Raw genomic sequence first — 24,329 nt, forward strand, 5'->3', positions numbered from 1 at the left:
AATTGGATGAGGTTCCCAGTGGTTGCTGTTAATTAGCCACCTCCAGTTGGAGCATGCAGGCGGGTGGGCCTCATAAATCAGCGGGGTCGGGTCCCTTGTTTTAAAACTAAGGCAGCAAGATTCCACCCATTGTATGTCTACTGTACACACCTGCATGGGTTCTGGACTGGAGTCATGGATCATATCATGAGTAGATAGCCTCTGTCCGCCAACAGCCAGCCATTGACTTGCTTTGGTGGTTCAAATACTGGATTGCCACAGAATGAATGAATTGTGACTACTTCCAGGATCATAGGCATTCATGATGAAGTGCTGTGATTGCACACCAGCTGCACATTGAGATAGTGAAGTCCTTTTCAGTGCATGAAAATGGCTGACTCAATGGCATCCGACACCACGGGGAAGCCTGGAATCCATGCAAATCCTTGTGCTTGCACCATCTGCTCATCTCTGGCAAAAGGGAGAGTGTTTCTCTGTAGCTAGAGCGCCTCAGTAACCTCCCTTTTGCAGCAGTGCACTGCAAACAGTGAGATGATGCATATATCTCCAGCAGCAGTCTGGAAGGAGCTAGCTCCATAAACGTTAGCAACCACGGTCACCTTGCTAGCCAGAGGCAATGCTGTCATTGCCCTGCTTTGAGATTGCAGTTATGCAGCAAGTGGCAGATTTTAGTCACAACCTTTTTTGTGAAGCAAAAATGTCTCAATGTTCCTTCACTGAAGTTGAGGTAAGAGAATTGCTCCTTGAAGACCTCAGAGGATATGGCCTCCTGCTGAGAGCATTTCTCTCCCTCCTTGTTCCGCATAGCCTCTTGTCATTCTCCCAGTCATGTTTAATTCCCAGAGGAAGCCCTACCAGGACATTCATGTCTGGAAGTATCTTGTTTCTGTACAAGATTTTAACGACCAAAAAAACATCAAGACCAGTCATACCACTCCCTCTAGAGTAGTCAAACTTTACCTAAGTCGGAGAGCTACAAAAACACATACAATTGCACCAACAGCTAGAAAAAATAATCCAGCAACTAGCATTTAAGTAGCTCTGATCACTTTAAATAATGCTGGTGATACGTCTTTCATTCCTTTGAATGTTGTATTCAACTGTACAAGGTTAAAACCATTAGCTGGAGTGTGGTGTTTGAAAATGGCAGCGTGATGTCAAATCAGCATTGCACACTGATATGTGTTTTCATCTAGCCGCTCAGCATGTTGCTGGTGGTCATCCTGAGGGCATCCTGCACAGTTCCCATCAGAATAATGTGCATGCATCTCGGACCCCACTTTCAATCCTTATATGGCCATGCAACAGCTAAAAATGAACGTCACACCTCCAGCTGCTACAAGGGCCTCAACAATAATTAGAATTATAAAAGCATTGAAAGTTTACAGCACAGAAAGAGACCACTTGGCGCATCGTGTCTGTGCCGACTGAAAAACGTGCCACCCAGCCTAATCCCACCTTCCAGCATTTGGTCCGTAGCCCTGCAGGTTATGGCACTTGAGGTACATATCCAGACACCTTTTAAGTGAGTTAAGGGTTTCTGCCTCTACTACCCTTTCAGGTAGTGAGTTCCAGACACCCACCACCCTTTGGGTGAAAGTTCTTTTCCTCATCTCCCCTCTAATCTTTCTACCAATCACTTTAAATCTATGCCCCCTGGTCACTGACCTTTCTGCTCAGGTAAATAGGCCTTTCCATTCCACTCTATCCAGGCCCCTCACAATTTTGTACATCAAAAGTCTTGTTAAAATCCATGTAGACCACATCAATTGCACTACCCTCATCAATCCCCTTGTTACTAGTTCAAAAAATTCAATCAAGTTGTCAGACAATATCTTCCCTTAACAATAAAAGCAAAATACTGCGGATGCTGGAAATCTGAAACAAAAACAAGAAATGCTGGTTTCACTCAGCAGGTCTGGCAGCATCTGTGGAAAGAGAAGCAGAGTTAACGTTTCGGGTCAGTGACCCTTCTTCGGAACTGACAAATATTTGTCAGGGCGGCACAGTGGCGCAGTGGTTAGCACCGCACCTTCACAGCTCCAGGGACCCGGGTTCGATTCCAGGTACTGCCTGTGTGGAGTTTGCAAGTTCTCCCTGTGTCTGCGTGGGTTTTCTCCGGGTGCTCCGGTTTCCTCCCACAAGCCAAAAGACTTGCAGGTTGATAGGTAAATTGGCCATTATAAATTGTCACTAGTGTAGGTAGGTAGGTGGTAGGGAAATATAGGGACAGGTGGGGATGTTTGGTAGCAATATGGGATTAGTGTAGGATTAGTATAAATGGGTGGTTGATGTTCGGCACAGACTCGGTGGGCCGAAGGGCCTGTTTCAGTGCTGTATCTCTAATCTAATCTAATCTAATTTGCCCACTACTGTGGTTAGACTGACTGGCCTGTAATTACTCGGTCTAACACTTGCTCCCTTTTTAAACAAAGGTACAATGTTAGCAGTCCTCCAATCCTCTGACACCACACCTGTATCCAGTTAGGACTGGAAAATGATGGCTATTTCCTCCCTGGGTTCTTTTAACATCCTGGGGTACATTTCATCCAGTCCTGGTGATTTATCCACTTTCAAGGATGCTAATCCGATTAATACCTCCTCTCTCCCTATGTTTATCACATCCAATACTTCACACCACTCTTCCTTAAGTACAATATCTGCATCGTCCCCTCATTTGTAAAGACAGATGCAAAGTATTCATTAAGAACCATACCAACATCTTATGCCCCTACACATAGGTTACCTTTTTGGTCTTTGATGGGCCTGACTCTTACCTTAGTTACCCCCTGACTCTTAATGTATTGATAAAACATCTTTGGATTCACTTTGATTTTGCTTGCCAATATTCTTTCATGTCCTCTCTTTGCTTTTTTAATTTCCTTTTTGATTTCATCCTTCCACTTCCTATACTCCCCTCGGCTTTCTCGAGTTTAATATCCAAAACTGTCATAAAATCCAAAATGCTGTTTGAAATATCAACTAGGCTTCTGAGGTAAACAGGCAGTAGTGAAAAGCAAGGATCACAAATGATGCCTCTGTGATCTTATGGAAGCTGCAATGAATAGATGAAGGAACATCTTTGCAGTTCATGGCAAGTCAAGACAATCCAATATAAAATGCATGCACAGCAACAGTACCCGGCATGTTGTCCCTGCGTTAGGAGGAAATACAAAATAAGATGCATGACATCAAACAAAATGCAACAGGAAGTTTGGCTCAGCAGAGGTAACAGTTGCACTCATATGGCCACAATAGGCAATAATGGATTTCAAGAGTAGACGTGAAGGAGAATTGTGCATCAGAGGTTATATGTTGAATTCAAATAAAACAGCGACAATGACAATTGTACTAACCATACCTTGCTAGCATAAAAGAATACTGCACAGTAAGCTTGTTGCTTTGCATTTTTTTCTCATTGTAGGATAAGCTTAATAAATGTAGGCGACACAAAAGCAGTTGTTTAATCGTATCAATTAGTTAGGGGCTAGAAGCACATATTCTTATTTTCACAAAGGATACCATCAGCGTGGCCTGAACTGTAACCAATGAAGGTAGCAGATAGTGTCAGTCCTACAGTCATATGGCTATTATGACATCTGGAGATTGATTGTCTTTTCTGCTTTTGGACACGAACAAGGTAGCGCTATGAAAATTGGAAAGCAGAATTTAGGCTGCTAAGGATAAATTTGAAAATGACCTATGTGTCTTAGGTACAATCAACATAAACAAGTCCAACCAGTGCAGTCATCAAACATCGTAGTCAACAGAATGTTGAACTCTATTGCCAACATGATAGAATTCAAGTCAGAGGTCTTGATTAATCTGTACAGTGCTCAGGTCTAACTACAGCTAGAGTACTGTGTCGCATTCTAGTCACTGAGGCACAAAGAAGACATTCAAGGATTGGAAACCGTACAGAAAGAGCTAATATCAAGAGTTCTGAGTTCTGAAGAAAGACTGAAGAAACTTGGATTTTGAGCCTTTCATGGAGGCATGTAAGAAGTGATAAAATAGTAAATAGTGTGGAAAAAGTTAATCAATAAAATTCTTTGATTTAAATTATGTAAGTAGGACAAGAGACCACAGGTTGAAACTCATAAAAGCGAACCAAATATTAATTGATATCATAATGTTCTTCACATAAACAGTGATCAACTCGTAGAACAGATTATCAGGTAGAGTAGTAGACGCAGAAACTCTGGAATAATTTAAGATGCAATTAGATATTGCACCGGAGAGACTTTATGGCCACTTTGGATGGATACGGACCAGATAGCTTTCCTTTTCATTATGATCTTGTCATGTTGTGTGACTGGAGGATATATTATTAAATTAGTGGAGAATTATTTTAAGATAGATATAAAGAGAGACTTTACTCAAAGGAGGCAAGAGATGTTTGAAGCAAACTGACAGGTGGGATAACAGAGACAAAATACTAGGACATTGAGAAAAAGGCTGCACGCTGTAAAAGAGGAAGTATACTGGAGGCATGAGGCTAACTGGTTTCTTCTTGTCTTTGACTTTTCATATGCTATGTTCTTAGTACTGTAATTGTAATTGTAGTCGCCTTGTGGATTCTATTGTTGTTGGAGTATATTCACAAAGTAAATTCCTGACTGTGTTTCCTACATTATCTATTAAGGGATATATCAAAATATATAAACCTAGAAATTGCTGTTTGTGTACTAATGAGGAGTTCCAAAGCACTATATTGACAACATATCATTTTGCTGATTTCAGTACATGTACAGGCACAGTGGCGCAGTGGTTAGCACCGCAGCCTCACAGCTCCAGTGACCCGGGTTCGATTCCAGGTACTGCCTGTGTGGAGTTTGCAAGTTCTCCCTGTGTCTGCGTGGGTTTTCTCCGGGTGCTCCGGTTTCCTCCCACAAGCCAAAAGACTTGCAGGTTGATAGGTAAATTGGCCATTATAAATTGTCACTGGTGTAGGTAGGTGGTAGGGAAATATAGGGACAAGTGGGGATGTTTGGTAGGAATATGGGATTAGTGTAGGATTAGTATAAATGGGTGGTTGATGTTCGGCACAGACTCGGTGGGCCGAAGGGCCTGTTTCAGTGCTGTATCTCTAATCTAATCTAATCTAATCTAAAACAAGGGTGGTGTGAGGCTGTCCAAGGAAGCAGCCTATATTGCTGAAAAGCAAGTACATATAAAAACATTAGAATGGCCCCCTTACCCTGGGAGCCTGGGGGAGCTGCAGGAGGGCCACCTCCTGCATGCATAGCACCACCAGTTTCTTGCAGATTGAGTGTTTCCAGTGGGTGTAGCATTGGAAGGCATCATCCCAGTGTAATTCCCAGGATCGTTCCCAGCAGGTTTTTAGGGCATAATGAATCATTTTCATTTCACCAGCATGCAACAGTCTACAAGATATTAATCTGATTGAAGACAAAGTAAAAGCAATAAGGTTCCCAAATCCCTTGGCCCTTCTCATAGCCTTTATTGCCACAAAATCCTTGAACACCCTCATTGACAAATGCATAGCAACAGTGAAATACCAACATTATTGTCAACTCCATGTTTTCCAGTCAAATCACCAATAGATGTGTTGATACTTTAAATGTTGTATTGATTGTTTTATTCAACCAAGCGTAACTTCAAAAATAAAGGTTATCATCTAGCAAGCTAACCTATAAAATTCTGTGAAGCAATTTTGAGTTACATTACAACCATCACTTTCTGTGTGTTGAAGTTGATGATGCTGTAGTCATTTTGATCTTTATCAGATTATATACTTAACTTCAAAAGGTAAGAAACGTCTCATCTTGAGAACTTGTCCATAAAAGGTCATTGTAGGCATTCTGGAATTATTTACGCCTGTGCTTTGTTTTGTCCAATTTAAAGATGATACTATCAACCTCATTTTTATCATATAAAATCCAATCCTCAAGGTGGCCCAAAATTTCCTGAAATGAGGTCATCTGTGACTTACACCATAAATTATGCCATTTCTTGATCTGATCTAACCATTACAAACTTGCTCAAAATTGCCTGGATAAGAAATTTGAATATTTCAGTGAGCATAATCATGAATCAGGTACCTCCAAGGAGGTGCAGTCAAGAGCTTTTCCCCATCAGCTAATTAAGTGGATCAATATTGGTATGAGCTGAGTCATTAATTCAAAATTTCAATTCTTTTATTATACTGAAGTTACAGAAAATTGTTTGAGTTATGGGCACACTCAGCAGCTATATTCAGTTTTCAGGAACATTCTAAGCAAGTTTTTTTAACCATATATTTAGAAGTTGACATTGGTAATTTAAACTACCTAAAAAAAATCTCAGAATGAACAGGGGGCAAAATTGGACCACATTGTGCCTATTTCATGCCCAAGAAATTGGAACAAAAGGTACAATTGCACAGAGATATGTCCCATACCCTATTATACCTGAAATATGTCCAATGCCATATTAGCTCAGACATTCCTGGTGGCCATTTTAAACAGGCATAAGAACCTTTGTGTATGCTAATGAGGGGCTTGCTTACAGACTCCTCTCCAAAAGTGGTCAGAAACCTGGGGCTGGATTTTATGGGCCCCTGTGACGAGACCAGAGGTGGGCTGTCCATAAAGTCGTGATGGAGGTGGGGGGCAGTGGTGGGTCCATCGCCATCCTGTCACCAAGCAATTTTTCCGGGGGTGTGATAGGCCAATGATGGCCTTCCCACCCAGAGGCTAATTGAGGCCCTTAAGCAGCCCGCCACTAGGATCTAACCAACAGTAGGGTGGGGCTTCCGCCATGCGAGGAGGGCACCTTGTAAATCGAGACATGCTCCCTGTGGGCTGGGTGGGGAGGGTCCCTCCTCCACGGGCAATCTGTGGCCCACGGAGGGCCCCGGCCAGGAAACAATGCACCTCCCAGGCGCTGCTGATACTGCTGAAATGCCAGCCCTGTGATTGGCTGGCAGCTCTTGGAAGCAGATCCCTATCTTTAAAGGGATGGAGATCCCGGCGTCAGAAACTTTGCCTCCGGAACAACAGGGGATCGCACCAGGCAGTGCGAAAAGGCAGAGGCGGGGTTCTCCCCACCTTTTCGCCCTGGCACCGAGAGCCCCACCTCCTCCACAAAATCCAACCCTTGATGTGCCAGGCATGCCCAACTGAATTGAATTCAACTAAGTGGACTGCCAACGTAAGAGTAAGTTTCTTTTTATGTTATATTGATGTGAAACCAGGAGGAACAGGAGTGGTCCTCTGGCTCCACAGTACTACAGAGCTGTTGGCTATTCGAGCCTCTCCCATTTGCCTCTCTCTCCCAGGTACTGCCTCAGGACTGCTGTTGCATGCCCTCCAATTATACCTGGAACTTGATCTTCCTCATTCATGTTCTGTTTGCTTCACCAAATGTTAGTTTATTCAACTCACTAACTGCCCTCCCTGCAGTGCATACATTGGGGTCGTGCACACCATTGTAAGAGTGGGTTACATTGGGTGCTATGAGGTGCTTGGTTAAAGCACTATATGGGATCTATCACCTCCTCCTTTTGGACATCTAGAGGATCAAAAGAAGAAAATATTTTACAGTGCTAGGAATAAGACATTCCTAGAAACATACCTTCACGTGGCATTACATTGAAGTGTTACAAGCTATAATGAATGCTTGTGCAAGTGGGTGGGCATGAATAAGGAGAGAAGATTTGTGGAACCCAAATGCACAGGCAAACAGTACTTTCTAAGAGTGAACATGCAACATTCAAGTTCCTTTTGCTGGATGCATACTTAATTTTTGACTGGAGGATAAATGCCTGGTGGTGCTGAATGACCTGTTTCAGTGTTGTAATTTCTATGTAATTCTATCTGATGCTTGTTGCTTACCGCACTGATTACCACAGGGGCAAACTTTGTTGAAGCAACATTAGACTGTGCCCAAGAATTTAGAAAGATAAATAGCAAAATGCAGTGCTTTCATCCTTTGTGATAGTGCAACAAGTTAAGAGTGAAGTACAGTTAAATCATACCGTCAGCCAACATTGTAAAATTAAACTACCATATAAGCACACTTACTTTGTTTCTGTTGTATAGCCCAGCAGGTTTCCTCCTTGGGTAAAAAAGCACTCCCTCACTCTATCACTTTCATTCATGCTTCATAATGGATGGGAAATCTTGGATGAGCCTTTCATAATTTCATATTATATAGATTAAATTATTCAATTACCTGCATTTCATATTGCAAAGCCAGCACTCTTGAATGGTACATTCAGAATTGAAAAATTGGACTTCCCTCCCGGCCCTGCTGGCTAAGCCGGCATGGGGTTGAGCCTTACAGATTACGAAAATTCAAGGTTTCATTGCCAATCCGTTTAATTTATCTCAGCTCGGGCAACATGTGAGGCCATTAGTTAGCTCAGCACACTGGGATTATGAAGGGGAAAAATCAGCAAGAGCTCCAGTTCATGCTTTTTATTCAGCAACCCTTATTGTAAAGGCACATGCGTACATGTCAAGTGAGGTTAAAGTCATTTGTCTTCAAAGTTCCCCCAAAGTTGAGTAGCCTTCTGATACTCATTGAGTAAGTTCACATGTGGGGAATTGCAACTTAGCTGAGCTACTGGAGGTGAGCAGCACCTTTTGAACTGTACATGCAGCTAAGAATAAATGCTTCCAGGTAAGGAGAGAAAAAATTGGCTGAATAAGGAAGAGAAAATGAAAAATCCAATGTTTAATAAAAAAAGATACCTGCAAATGCAAAACCCGAGTTACGTACATATAATTTATTCCTGTTGTAACTGTTAATTAACAGTTTCTGATACCATTTTAATTTGCAACCTGATTTCACACATTACCTCATACAGCCATATTTGTTAATAGCTGCACGTTTAATCTTCCAGTCATAAAAACATTGGCCTGGATTTTGCAGTGGGAATAACAGGAATAAAGCGGACAGCAACCTCTGGCGTCCGCACATGTGCAGTTAAATGTGGAAATCAGGGAGTTGCTGTCCGATTTGCCTTGCTTCTCCACAAGCTACACTGTTATCTCGCTGAGAGATTCGTCATTCAAATACATGAAGGGTGTACAGTGCTTACCTACTAGATACCAACTAAGCATGCCAGAAAATGTTAGGGCTTGTCCATTCAAGTGTACTTAAATTTTTAATGGAAGGACGAATCTTACTTCTACCAAAGAAAATATCTGGAACTGAAATTTTAATGTTATAAGTGTAAACTCATACTTCAGATTTTAATTATTGCTAGAGATTTTTAAAAAATTAAAATGAACACTCTATTTCACTTCCTGCACATTATTTTATATGAATTAAATATTCTAACTGGGACTTCCTAGTTTAGGATCTGCATGTTTCAGTAAGGATTCTTCAATCTGATTGGTTGAAGCAGAATGTTGTTATTTGCCCTGTTCACGCAGGTTCCAGATCCCCTGTAGACGACGCGCATTGTACTGGACTCCTAATGATTGTAAGTTGCCATGTAAAAGCCAACAAAGGGCAGATTTCTCCTCCAGGGCTGGGAATATGAAGTTGGGACTGTTTCCGGGTCCCAAACCTGCCAAGGGGGAGGGAAAGAGTCACTCATTGGGATTCCACAGGGTCGCCCCCTTAATTGGCATGGGGACAGTTTCTCCATTCCAATTGAAAGCAGTGGGTGGCCTTTCAAAGCTGGAGTGCCAATCAGAGGCCTTCCAGCTTGGGAGGAGCAGCAGGCTGCAATAGAGGATATGTAAGGGAGAGGGTGCTTCAACATGGAAGCGCCCCCTCTCCAATGTTTTTAAATCTTACATTACATTAAAAAATGTTTTTTGCAGCCAGGCCACTAACATAGAGGGGATAAACCCTCTACAAGGTGGCCTGTGGCTGCTCTCACACCCAAGCAGGCAGGGAGGGCCTCTATGTCTGCCTAGAATGCTCCCCATGGCACCGCCCCCCCCCCCCACTCCCACCCTGATCTACTGTTGGGTCAATGCCTGCAAGCACCTAAACTGTCCTCCTTCAGTGAGGGAACCTGGAAGCCAACTGGAAAACTCCAGTCGGCCTCTTTTATTTGGACTTACTAAGTCTCTTAACGATCCCACATCTGCAAAAATGGCCCAGAGGTGGGATGAACCCGGGAAACCAGCATGCCGGCCATCAGGGCCAAATTTCACCCCCGCCCAACTCCAGGCCCAGTTCCAAATCCAGCCTCGGCATGGGCCAAAAATTCAGTCCAAAAGGTCTGAGGGCAGCTGTTTGTTTACTGCTGTTTGCAAATTCTGGGCCAACATTAGTAAAATTATGAGAACAGGAAGTGCTGGAAACACTCAGCAGATCTGGCAGTATCCATGTAGAGAGAAACAGAGTTAATGTTTCAGGTCTGTTACACTTCATCAGAATCTGCTCAGGGGGAGCTCTCCAGTACTCACTGGAGTGTGCCTCACAATTCATGGTGGTTTGCTGCAACTACAACCTAGCAATCATGAGGACCCAGCCCTTGCCACAAGGCCTTCAGTGACCACCTGAGGAGGTAGAGGAAGAGAAGCAGGAGGAGGGGAAGGAAGAAGAGGAGGAGGCTTCCAGGCCATTATGCCCAGATCACTATTGCTCCACAATTCCCCACCTTTTCATCCCTCTGTTCCGGACCATCGCAGCATCCTCTTGGCCAAAATCCTGAAATAAAAGACACCACAAACCAACAATTCCACACCAACTTTATCCAACAACACTTCCAATGATACATATAATACTCAATTATTCACCTTGTGCTTTCTGTTATTTCCTGTCTTGCGGGTGCCTTTGCCTGTCCTCGTGTTCCTTCACAATGCTACCCTAGTGGCTGCAGGATGGCTTAGTGGAAGGCTGATGACTTTCAATGGCAGACTGCAGATGGCCTTGCATGAATTCCTCGAACAGCTCTGGGCCTGAAGGGCCTGGCTTCGAACTGTACCATATCAGCATGAATGGCAGCAGTCTGTGCCAGCTGGCTAACAGGCAACAGCAAGGACACTGGTGGAGTGGTAGTGGTGGAACCATGAATGCTATCATCCTGAGAACAGCAGTTTTGTGCACCACCAAGGCAATGCTACTCCCCTGGGATGACGACTCAGCAATCCTGGTAATCTGCTAGAACACTGATGGCTGGACTGCTGTGGGATCCGACAGGTCTCTTTGAGCACTGAGATCTGCAGCAATGATGGCAGCAGTCTGAGCCTGCATAGCATTATGCTGGGCCTTCCACTGCCGCACTCAGCCTATGGGTGGCTTCTGCCTGTGTTGCAAAAAAGCTGAAACATTGGCCATCAGATGCTGCACCATGGTTGGGTCCACAAGTACTGCCATGGTGTTGGCCACCACTTCCATGGGAGAAGGAATGGACTCCAAGATCTGTGCAAAGCCCTGTGCAAATTGGAGCTGGACTTCTCCATGCTCCTTGGCAGTCATAACAGGCTTTCTGGCAGGTCTGCCAATGCACCAAGCATTTCAGCTTGCATGCACACTGCCCCATCAAAGTCCTCATCTGAGTCCTTTGCAGCAGAACTTGTCAGTGACTTTGCCTTCTGGGAACATGTGCTATCCTTTCCCCTTGACCTTGCTGCAGCCCACTTGTGCCCGGTAACGCATAGGGCTGCATTTCTGGGCCCCCCTGAGGCGGGTTCGGAGATGGGCGTCCCATAGAATTGCGACGAGTGGCAGAGGGCCTGTCACCGCTCCATCTTAAGGGCCACTTCCTGCCACCGCTGGTATCTAACCAGCGGCAAGGGTCCCTACACCACACGGGGATGGTGCCTTGTAAAATGAGGCACAATCCATGCGGGCCTGGGGTGGGGGGCGGTCCCTCCTCCATGGGCAATCTGTGACACATGGAAGACCCCCACTGGCAAAACCTACAACTCCATGGAACCCCTCCTCCCCCTGAACTTCAAGCCCACCCTCTCACGCCCCCTCCCGCCTTGCCAGGACCTTCCAGACACTGGCCTTGGTGACCCCGCCTCACGTACTTGAGGTCCAGGGTACCAGCGCTGGACCTGGGTCCAAGGCTTCTGTAGTACCAGCAGTGGCCACTGCTCCCAGTGGCGCTGCTGATGGTGATGAGCTGCCAGCCCTGTGATTGGCCGGCAACTGTTCAATGTATGATCCCCGTCTTTAAAGGAGCAGGGATCCCAGAACAGGACACATAGGTTTGAAAACATCAGAGGATCACTCCGGGGAGCACGAAAAGGCTGAGGCGGGGTTCCCCCTGCCTTTACAGCCCGGCACCAGGAGCCCCGCCTCCTCCCAAAAATCCAGCCCACTATGTGCAGAACCCGTCTCTATGCTACCCTGTAAAGTACATGCAATACCAATTTGAACTGGTGTTCCTTCCTCAGATTTGCTCTTCTCCTCACCCTTCATGGTCAGGCACCATCGGCTGGCTGGGCAGCAGTTCTTGAGTCTCTGAAAACATAGAAGCACAAAATGGAGGATTGAGGTGAGGAAAGCAAGGGTGTGTGGAAAGCAAGAGGTGCATGGTTACACCATCTGCAGTGTGTCCTTCATACAAAAGTGGGATTTGGGAAGGTGCATAAGGCGGGAACATACTGTCATTCTGGATGGCTTCAGTGACGCCAGTCGCAACGGCCTCAACAATAATGCCAAGCACCATCTCCTCCAAGGGGCTGAGTGCATGCAGCCATATCTGTCCCCCGCTGGTTCTTTGCTGTTCCCTCTGTCATGTGTCACTTTGTCCTGCGAGAGAGAAGGAAGTCTGTCAGTAAGTATGTTGCAATGTGGGTGATGTACCTGTCATAGCTGACTCGTTGGAAGTGTGTAGAAGCTGTGAGATGTGGGTGTGGGTCTTGCATCAGTGGTAAGTGTGTGAGGATGAGGTGGATCATATGAATGTTAGGCATGAGCCATGATTGCTAAAAATGGTTGATGTGTGAGAGTTGGAGGTATGGTGCATGGAGCATATTGTGTGTATGAGATGGCATTTGAAGATACATTCACTGACCTTGACCACACATGTGAGGTCATTGAATGTTTTCTGGCACTGTAGCCAGGTCTGTGGAGCCATACTCTGGGCATTGACCTCTGTGGCTATCTGATCCCATTCCCTTCTAAGTGCGTGTCAGGGGTGGGGGTGCCTCCTGGACCCTACGGTAAGATGACATATACCCTCCTTTCCACCTCCTTTCTTTTTATTTGTTCATGGTAAGTGAGCATCGTTGGCAAGACCAGCATTTATTGACCATCCCTAATTATCCTCGAGAAAAATGGTGGTGAGCCGCCTTCTTGAACTGCTGCAGTCCTTGAAGTGTAGATGCATCCAGCGTGCTCTAAGGGAGAGGATTCCAGGATTTTGACCCAGCAACAGTGAAGGAATGGTGATATTGTACCTGCACTAAGGCTTTCAGCACTGAAGCTGAGAACCTTGGACCTTCTTTCAGATGAGACATTAAACTGAGGCCCTGTCTGCCTTCACGGGTGGATGTAAAAGATCCAATGGCACTATTTCAAAGAAGAGCAGGGGAGTTGTCCTGGCCAATATTTGTCTGTCAGTCAACAACACAAAAACAGTTTCTGATCATTATCACATTGCTGTTTGTGGGAGCTTGCTGTGCATAAATTGGCTGCCATGTTTCCTACATTACAACAGTGACTACACTTCAAAAGCACTTTATTGGCTGTAAAGTGCTTTGGGACTTCCTGTGCTCGTGGAAGGTGCTATATAAATGCAAGTCTTTCTTTTTCCTTTCTCTGGCCGGATGCTCCACTGTTCTTGTCTCTTTCTGCTGAGGAAGTTCTCTCTTTCGCCTCCAGCACCTGCTGCAGCCAGAGTGCACCTCCCCTTTAAGAAGTGCAGGCTAGTTTTAATTGGTGCTAGCCTCGCAAGAGGCCCCCTGCTGGGTGTGCAGCCACTCAGCAGAGCAGTTAGTACTGGATTGCACACCACAATCATGAAGATGAGTAGGCAGTACAAAGTTTGTGTGCTGCCTGCATCAAATCCATTGGGCGCAGGGTAATCATCCATCATGATAATGGGCCTTATATAATGATTAGTCCTTTGCAGCTAAGGTAGCCCTGATAACCTGTGGGAAGAAATCAAAAGTTTATGGTCTGTGAAATTTGGCTCCGTAGCGGCTATTGTTAGGGCACAACAGATAGTGTTTTATTCCCAAGTTGTTCCTCAGTCATGGTCACTCCAGTTATGACCAGCACCATCTCCTCCATAGGCTGAGGACCTGCAGTTGTGCCTGTCCCCACCAGTTAGCTGTTGCTGCTTCCAGTTTTGGACCACCTTGCCCTGGAAGAAAGAGGAAAGTATCAGTGAATGTAGTGCGTTGTGTTTGGATAATAGGCCGACTATAATTGAATAGCTCGCAGTGTGTGCAAGCTGAGAGATGCAGCTGTGGGGCTTGCACCAAAGGTATGTCTGTGAGGATGCTTATGTATGTGAAATCTGAATTGTGGTTGATAGAGAATGTTGGTAGGTGGGTGAAGAGGGCATGATTAATTGAGCACTGTATGAGGTTTGTGGTTCATTTGTAAGGATATGGCATTTGAAGATGCATTCACTGACTTTGACCACTCAAGTGATGTCACTGAACTTCTTTCAGCACTGTATCCAGGTCCTTGGTGCTACACTCCTGGCATTGACTGTGGTGGCTACCTGGTCACACTAACTTCAGAGTCTTCTGAATTTGTTTGGAGGTCTTCCAGATGCCCAGTGGCTACTGAACTTCTTGTCCACCTCCTGCAGCAAGGCCTCCAGAGCTTCATCAGAGAATCTTGGCTGTCTACCCTGCTGTGCCATTTTTACTCTTCTCTCTGCTTAGACACTCTTCTGTCACCACTGCCAGCACCTGCTGCAGCAAGAATGCACCCTGCCTTTAAGAGCTGACTTTAAGTGTTGCTAGCTGTGCACTGTCATGAGATTCTTTGTGTTATCTTAAGCAACACAATAAGGTATGTGGATTCCAGTTCCTTGAAGATCTCGAGAAGGTTTATTAACAGTTAAACTAGTACATACAATACAGAGCAAGCTATACACAGAACCTTTATCCAGGGTGTTTCTGTACAGAATGACTATGGCTTCCAGTCACAGGACTATATCCTGGTACTTAGCTCATTAGCATACTGAGTTCTTAAAGGGACATCACTCTTAAAGCGATCATACAAACATGCACAAACTTAGGCTCCATGCTGATGCATGCTGACACATAGCAGCATGTTCAGTGCTGGCTTGCACGCCACTATCATTTAAATTAGCAGGCATCACGAAGTTTGCATGCTGCTTACATCGGAAGGAACTGACACACTTAATCGCACGTTATAATTCCTGGACTCATTTTCAGGCCTTGTCAAATTTTTAGCCCATTCTATTCAATTGGGCAGCACAGTGGCGCAGCAGTTAGCACTGCAGCCTCATCGCTCCAGCGACCTGGGTTCAGTTCTGGGTGCTGCCTGTGCGGAGTTTGCAAGTTCTCCCTGTGACTGTGTGGGTTTCTGCCAGGGGCTCTGCTTTCTTCCCACAGCCAAAGACTTGCAGGTTGATAGATAAATTGCCTCTAGTGTAGGTAGGTGGTAGGAGAATTGTGGGGATGTGGTAGGGAACATGGGATTAAAGTAGGATTAGTAAAAATGGGTGGTTGATGGTCGGCACAGACTTGGTGGGCCGAAGGACCTGTTTCAGTGCTGTATGACTCTATGTCTGCCAATTGCTTTAGGAGCATAAGAAAATACAGCACAAAAAAATCACCATCCAAGAGCAGTCCTTCCATAGATTTTGCACAGTCTATCCTATTGTGGACTATAATCTTTCTATTAAATTTCTTGAGACAACTTTCCACACAATTTCTGTCTAACACCCAAAGGCAATCAAGTGAAACCCCTGAATATCGAATCATCTCCATATTTTCTCTAATCAACCTTGGCTGATTGTTTTCCATAGATGAAATTTCCTTGATCCCAGCAGCACAGGGACAATAGAGTTCCATGTTCCATGGAGTATTTGATTATTGGTAGCTGGAGTCATTCCAGGCAGAAGTAAATAGAATTCAACAGCAGCCATACTAATGGTATGATGTTTTTAATGTTACAAAGATCAAGCATAATTGAGAGTTCAACGATAATGTTGCCCATTTATTTTTATGCTATAAGAATAGCAAGCTCTCTTCACTTGCAAGTCTTCAGCTCTTTGGTTTGGTAAACTACATCTGATCCATGCTGAGGCAAACACATGCTGAAAGCAGGTGTTAATCTGGTAAAAGATTAGAAACTTTGAGGAAAACCTGGCCATACTTGTCACCAATGGCAACTTTAATGTCCTGCAAAGTCTATATCTGCCTAGGACTGTAGCCCTGATTGGTTGGTTACAGTGAAAATCCACATTTCACTTCTGTACTCCTAGAATTCAAAGACATGCTGATCAATAAATTTCTATGAGGGCAACTTACTCTATTCCAGAGTGTAGTCTTGAAAACAACAGAGAGATGTGGTTGGACTGTCAGTCTAAAGTACAACAAAAAGGAAGTACTTCAAGAGTTGCTAGTTCTTGGCTCTGTCCTCCATGTTCATGACAAGAACAGAAAAGCTGCAGCAGATTAATATCAACATGGTATATCAATCTAAAAATTCTGATACACAGTACAAATACAGAAGCTATTTCTCCTGATAGTGGAAATTACTCCCACACCAGTACCATTGCCTGCAATTGAACCCTTGTATACAGAAGTTCAGATACATTTACCACTGACTATCTAAAGCAAAGTCACAAAAATCAAATTCAGAGAGAAGTACAAAGACAATGGGGAGATTTTCATGTGGAGAGTAAATTGGATGGGCAGTGAGTGAGGCCTGCTCAGCACCTGCCCGGAGGTGTCTGCAAAGCACCTGAACCATTTTATTTTGTGCTGACTCTAAACTTGTGTAAATACACCCTCAGTTCACACTGGATTCATAGATTTTTGCCTCTTTCTTCCACACACCACAAATATTCTATCATGTTTCTACCCGTCCATTCAACCTGAGGGAAATTTTAGCATAAATAATTTTTGACACCTAACAGTTATCAAGCAAAGCTATTCTCACATCTCCCCTATTTAAACCTACCTAGTCAGTAGCTCTTTGCAGTTACTTTTCCCTGCCTCTTAACACAAACACAAGGACTATTGCAGGGAACCAAAAACAGGTGAGTTGGGGCTGTGTGGGAAGTAAAAATGTTTTAAGTCTCAAACCTGATCCCAAGCTGCCCACTTCTGGTTTTAATGAAGGTAGGTCGGAGAGGGTGGCGTGGTGGGGGGGGGGGGGGGGGGGGGTGGCGGTTGGTGGTGAGGTGTGGGGGAAGTGGGTGCCCAATCCACTCTCAGGTGGCGGTTCAACCAGTAAAAGCTTTTAAGGCAACTGTATGTCTCCATTTTAACAGAATATTTATTTTTAACAACTGGAGCTCGTGTTTCCGAGCACTCAGAAAACCTGGCAAATAAAAGAATCAAGAAGGTAAGTTCATTTATAGCACCACATGTTGTCCAGGAGGAGTAAGAGAGTTTCCTCCAGGCTCAACAAGCTTACCTCAAGCTTTCCCTACCAGTGGTAGGGAAACTATTAGAGAGGATTATTCGGGACAGGATTTACTCCCATTTGGAAACAAACAAACTTATTAGCGAGAGACAGCATGGTTTTGTGAAGGGGAGGTCGTGTCTTACTAATTTGATTGAGTTTTTTGAGGAAGTGACGAAGATGATTGATGAAGGAAGGGCAGTGGATGTTATCTATATGGTCTTTAGTAAAGCCTTTGACAAGGTCCCGCATGGCAGACTGGTACAAAAGGTGAAGTCACACGGGATCAGAGGTGAGCTGGCAAGATGGATACAGAACTGGCTCGGTCATAGAAGACAGAGGGTAGCAGTGGAAGGGGGCTTTTCTGAATGGAGGGATGTGACTAGTGGTGTTCCGCAGGGATCAGTGCTGGGGCCTTTGCTGTTTGTAGTATATATAAATGATTTGGAGGAAAATGTAGCTGGTCTGATTAGTAAGTTTGCGGACGACACAAAGGTTGGTGGAGTTGCGGATATTGATGAGGATTGTCAGAGGATACAGCAGGATATAGATCGGTTGGAGACTTGGGCGGAGAAATGGCAGATGGAGGTTAATCCAGACAAATGTGAGGTAATGCATTTTGGAAGGTCTAATGCAGGTGGGAGGTATACAGTAAATGGCAGAACCCCTCGGAGTATTGACAGGCAGAGAGATCTGGGCATACAGGTCCACAGGTCACTGAAAGTGGCAACGCAGGTGGATAAGGTAGTCAAGAAGGCATACGGCATGCTTGCCTTCATCGGTCGGGGCATAGAGTATAAAAATTGGCAAGTCATGTTGCAGCTGTACAGAACCTTAGTTAGGCCACACTTAGAATATTGCGTGCAATTCTGGTCGCCACACTACCAGAAGGACGTGGAGGCTTTGGAGAGGGTACAGAGTAAGTTTACCAGGATGTTGCCTGGTCTGAAGGGCATTAGCTATGAGGAGAGGTTGGATAAACTCGGATTGTTTTCACTGGAACGATGGAGGTGGAGGGGCAACATGATAGAGGTCTACAAAGTTATGAGCGGCATGGACAGAGTGGATAGTCAGAAGCTTTTTCCCAGGGTGGAAGAGTCAGTTACTAGGGGACATAGGTTTAAGGTGCGAGGGGCAATGTTTAGAGGGGATGTGCGAGGCAAGTTTTTAGCACAGAGGGTGGTGAGTGCCTGGAACTTGCTGCTAGGGGAGGCGGTGGAAGCAGGTACGATAGCGACGTTTAAGAGACATCTTAACAAATACATGAATAGGAAGGGAATAGAGGGATATGGGCCCCGGAAGTGCAGAAGGTGTTAGTTTAGGCAGGCATCAAGATCGTCGCAGGTTTGGAGGGCCGAATGGCCTGTTCCTGTGCTGTACTGTTCTTTGTTCTCATTAGACACCTGGAAGAGGAAGCGGGGTCCTGTTTTAAATATGCAGATCAGATCTCATGATGTCTTTCGGACCCAATCTGCAGTATCAATCAGAGGCCAGTGTGGGATGGGGGGTTTAGGCCGTGTTGACTCCCCCGTTGGGTGAGCCCACCAGGAGCTAGATCCCGGGCCAGAAGTGACCCAGAAGGTAAACTTAAAGTTTATTTTTCAGGTTTTCCTGTGGGCCAAAAGGGCAGGTGTGCTCATGTGGACCTTACAAGAAAGCCTTGGGCCTCCCTTGAATCGGCTACACCCCCAACCCATGATCATGAACAAATCCCTCCCACAACCTTATTTGCGAACAGACGACAACCCCCCCAACCCCACCACCACCACTGCTTGCCTACTGCTCCTCACCTAGGCAGCAATATCCAGCCTCCACCCAGTCCCAATCTTCTTCCAGTTCTGAGCCCCGGGAGATTCCCCATGGGCCCAACCGAGACCTCCTGCCACTAGTTTTCACACCCACCCACCTGCCAAGCTATCCATTTGGCTGTCTGCCAGGATGGAGGTGGCCCAACAATATTGTAGTGAGGCCCTGCTGTTGAGATCGGCAAGGTCTCTACATTACAGGCCTTGCTAAGTTCTTTGATTACATGTTGCCGCACTCCCTCTCTGGCTCCCCTTTAATATCAGGGGCTACAAAGCTACGTACGTTCCTGGAAAAACACAAATGTGCCAGCGATGCTTTTAAAAATGTACATGTTTTACTTGGAGAAGAACTGTTTGTTTTCTCAACTTTGGGAACAAGACTCGTCAAGGAGACACATATTGTCTGGTTTATTGACCTTACCTCGCTGAACATAAAATAGCCCGGTGAAAATAACTGAATATGTCAAAAGTCCATTTGGTGTACTTGGAGCTGTCCATTTCACTTGGACCGAACTGAGGTCTTCAACAATAACAATAAGTGAAACATTTCCCTCTGGTGCAGATTCCAAGGTTCGAGCATTAACCTAAAAGAAAGACTTGCATTTATAAAATATGCATTGATATATTAAGTACAATAGGATAGATCTAGTAACTTAAATTGGCAAGTGCAACAATTTTTCAAACAAATAATAATTGATCTCAGTCATATTCCAGAAACAAATCAAGAGATAAAGCACATTTCTATCCAAAGAATTGTATTTATGGTACCTTAAATGGTTCGCTTTATTTTTAATATTTTAATATTTTTAGAGAGGGTTAGGGAAACTCAATTAAATTTAATTAAAACAAGGTAAAGAAAGAACTTTCATTTATACAATACCTTTCACAACCTCAGGGCATCCCAAAGCACTTTACAACCAATGAAGTACTTTTGAAGTGTGGTCACTTTGTAATGTAGGAAGTGCGGCAGCCAGTTTGCACAGAAGCTCCCCAAAACAGCAATGTGATAATGACTGGATAATCTGTTTGTGATGTTGGTTAAGGGATAAATATTAGCCAAGACACCAGGGAGAGCTTCCCTGCTTCACTCCAAATAGTGCCATGGGATCTTTTGCATCCACCTGAGAGGGCAGCCAGGGCCTTCATTTAACATCCCTCTGAAAGACAGCACCATTGACAGTGCAGTACTACCGTAGTACTGTACTGGAATGTCAGCCGAGGTTTTATGCTTATGTCTCTGGAGTGGGACAAACCCACAACCTTCTGACTCAGAAGAGGGAGTGCTACCACTGAGCTATGGCCAAACTGATCGATTTGCATACAGTGTTCCTTATTGAACTCAATATTGTGAGAACATAGGACATAATGGCCTTGCTTTCCCTCTCATGGATGGGTAGTGGTGGAGGGAAATACTATGTGGCAATACTGTTCCACTGTTAATCCAGTGCAATATCTTCGTAGGACCCTCACTTACAATGCAGGCTGGGTTTGGAATGGTAACACTGCTAATAATAGGTTTATGCCGCCTGCCGCCAACAACCCCCCCCCCCCCTCCCACACACACATCTTGGAGGGAGGGAAAATAATTCTGGTGCAGTCTAAAAATGGCTTCAGTCAGTTAAAGGGCAATGTAAGAAACTGAGTAGGCAATTGAGCCACTCTCCAATCAGTTAGATCATGGCTGGTCTGTATCTCAACTCCATTGTTCCAGATCCCTTAACATCCTTACCTAACAAAAATCTACCAACCTCAGTCTTGATAATTTCAATATTCCAGCATTTACAGCCTTTTGGGGGAATGAGTTCCTGATTTCTACTAACATTTGTGTGAAAATGTACTTCCTGATCTCACTCTCAAATGGCTTCCTCGAATTTTAAGATGATGCCCTCTTGTTCTGGAATCCCGCACCAGAAAGTAAAGAAAGAACGACTTGCATTTATATAACAAAGAACAAAGAACAAAGAAAATGACAGCACAAGAACAGGCCCTTCGGCCCTCCAAGCCTGCGCCGATCCAGATCCTCTATCTAAACATGTCGCCTATTTTCTAAGGGTCTGTATCTCTTTGCTTCCTGCCCATTCATGAATCTGTCTAGATACATCTTAAAAGACGCTATCGTGCCCGCGTCTACCACCTCCGCTGGCAACGCGTTCCAGGCACCCACCACCCTCTGTGTAAAGAACTTTCCACGCATATCCCCCCTAAACTTTTCCCCTCTCACTTTGAACTCGTGACCCCTAGTAATTGAATCCCCCACTCTGGGAAAAAGCTTCTTGCTATCCACCCTGAGAATACCTCTCATGATTTTGTACACCTCAATCAGGTCCCCCTTCAACCTCCGTCTTTCTAATGAAAATAATCCTAATCTGCTCAACCTCTCTATAGTGCCTTTAGGAATTCCCAAAGTGCTTTTCATCCATGAAGTACTTTTAAAGTGTAGTCATTGTTGTGATGTAGGAAACATGGCTGCCAATTTGCACACAAGCTCCCACAAATAGCAATGTGATAATGACCAGATGATCTGTTTTTGTGATGTACATTGAGGAATAATTATTGGCTGGGGCACCAGGGATACCAGCTGTTATCTGAAATAATGCCAGAAAATCTTTCACATTCACCTGATAGGGCAGACAGGGCCTCAGTTTAACGTCACATCTGAGAGATGGCACCTCTGGCAGTGCAGCACTCCCTCAGTACAGCACTAGAGTATCAGCTTTGAATCTTGTGCTCAAGTCCTGAAGTGTGATTTGAACCAACAACCAGAGGAAATAGCTTCTCTGTGTCTACCCTATCGAATTCATTAATCATTTGAAATATTCCAATTATATCACTCCTCAACCATATAAACTCAAAGAGATACAAGGACCATTTATGAAATCTGTCATCATAACTTTACCCTATAAACCCTGATATAATTCTGGAGAATCTGCTTTGTATACCACTCAAGACCAATATGTCTTTCCTGAATAAAAGCAAAATACTGCAGATGCTGGAAATCTGAAATAAAAACAAGAAATGCTGGAAATACTCAGCAGGTCCGGGAGCATCTGTGGAGAGAGAAGCAGAGTTAATGTTTCAGGTCAGTGACTCTTCATCAGAACTGGCAAATATTAGAAATGTAAAAGGTTTTGAACAAGTAAAGCGGGGGTGGGGCAAGAGATAACCAAAGAGAAGGTGTTGATAGGACAAGGTCACAGACAATAACTGATCAGAAGGTCATGCAGCACTGGCAAACGGTATGTTAATAGTGTGGTGAAGACAATGCGTTAGTACAGAGAGGGTGTTAATTGACAGAAAAATGAACAGCCCTGGCCCCAAGCACAAACATGAAAAAAAAAACAGTGGGAACATCAACGCATGCTCGAGAAACAGCACCTCATTTACCGATTAGGCAAGCTACAGCCTGCTGGACTGAACATTGAGTTCAATAATTTCAGAGCATGACGGGCCCCACTTTTTATTTTTTTTAATTTTTTTTTCTTCTTTATTTGTTTATTTTATTTTAGTTTGTTTAGCTTGTTTCTATTGTGCCTACCCACTGGTTTATTTTCATGTTTCTGCTTGGGGCCAGGGCTGTTCATTTTTCTGTCAATTAACACCCTCTCTGTACTAACGCTTTGTCTTTCACCACACCATTAACATACCATTTCCCTTTTCTCCATGACCTTCTAGTTAGTTATTCTCTGTGACCTTGTCCTATCAACACCTTCTCTTTGGTTATCTCTTGCCCCACTCCCCGCTTTACTTGCTTAAAACCTTTCACATTTCTAATGTTTGCCAGTTCTGATGAAGGGTCACTGACCTGAAACATTAACTCTGCTTCTCTCTCCACAGATGCTGACAGACCTGCTGAATATTTCCAGCATTTCTTGTTTTTATGTCTTTCCTGAAGTTTGGTGCTCAAAACTGAATGCAGAACCTGGATGGGTACTGACCAAGGGTCTGTAAAACTGAAGCATTATCTCCTCATTTTTGAATTCCAATTCCCTTGAGATAAACAGATGCAGTGATGAGTACCTTCCTGAGATTCTGCTTGGAAGGGTCCAAAGGCAAAGAAATGCAAGGACTTAACTGGTACAGACAATGGTGGAAATAGGCTGCAGGTCTTCAGGTTGCAATTGACTTATTTTTCCAATAGCTTCCAGGGGAGACACAGCTTTCTGAGGCACTGACAGTCAGAACAATCTAAGTAATTAATTTTTTGTCTGTGGACTCAGGTGAGCACATAGGAAGGAGATATTTTCTGTGAAACCTGAATTTAAAAGCTTCTAATTTAGCCTCTTGCATATCATCATTCTCCTACTCATTCTCATTGCATAAGAAGAGTTATTTCCATTAGGAAATTCACCCTCATGCAAAGTGGTGCTCTGAGCCGAGCAAAGTGAAAATCGTAGCAAAAGGGCTAACTGAGACTGCAAGGTAGTGAAGAGATCAATATGTAGTCACAATAACACCAACCTTCAGGAGCATTACACATAATAGCCTCCTCAATGTGTTTTTTGCCTCATCAATACCTTCCTGCAGGTCCTAGTGCCTATTTGGGTAGAGTTTGGGTCAAACGGTGGTGGAAGGTCACCCGTAACCCTGTTCATGAAGCAGATCAGGCTTCCAGTGGATTAAGACATTTTTTGGAGGATAACTCAGGTGCAGCTTTTTTGCAGTGGTTTTGAAATGGTAGCCTCTAAGAGCCCATTCAATTCTACTTACTGCCTCCAAATGGAGGGCAACTCAAAGAAAATTCTGAATGCCAAATTCTAAAACACTGGAGTTATTGTGTGCAGAGAGGTTTTTCATCTCCACAATTGTGTTAGATATCTGTCAGAGAGAACTTTCATCTATAATTCAATTAGTTTCATAAGTTGGTGAAAGATATCATAATTTGTAAAATCATCAGCAGTAAAAATGTATCTGTTAAGAAGATAAAATCATTGTTCAGCTACGTTATTTACAATGGCTTTCATTAACTTAAATTTGAAGAGAATAATTTCTTTGTACAGGAAGGAACAATGCAATGATGTCACACACTTGGGCTGAATT

General features: G+C 44.2%; 1 protein-coding gene across 1 annotated transcript in view; it reads right to left on the bottom strand.

Moving 5' to 3' along the window:
* ush2a (Usher syndrome 2A (autosomal recessive, mild)) overlaps positions 1-24,329 on the bottom strand; it is a 1,262,450-nt gene that overhangs the window by 552,486 nt on the left and 685,635 nt on the right. Inside the window, exon 38 of the mRNA XM_068045693.1 lies at positions 19,714-19,876. Coding sequence (XP_067901794.1) covers positions 19,714-19,876 — 163 coding nt within the window. The remainder of the gene's footprint in view (positions 1-19,713; positions 19,877-24,329) is intronic.

This window comes from Heterodontus francisci, chromosome 13 (assembly GCF_036365525.1).
Source record: "Heterodontus francisci isolate sHetFra1 chromosome 13, sHetFra1.hap1, whole genome shotgun sequence".
NCBI lineage: Eukaryota > Metazoa > Chordata > Chondrichthyes > Heterodontiformes > Heterodontidae > Heterodontus > Heterodontus francisci.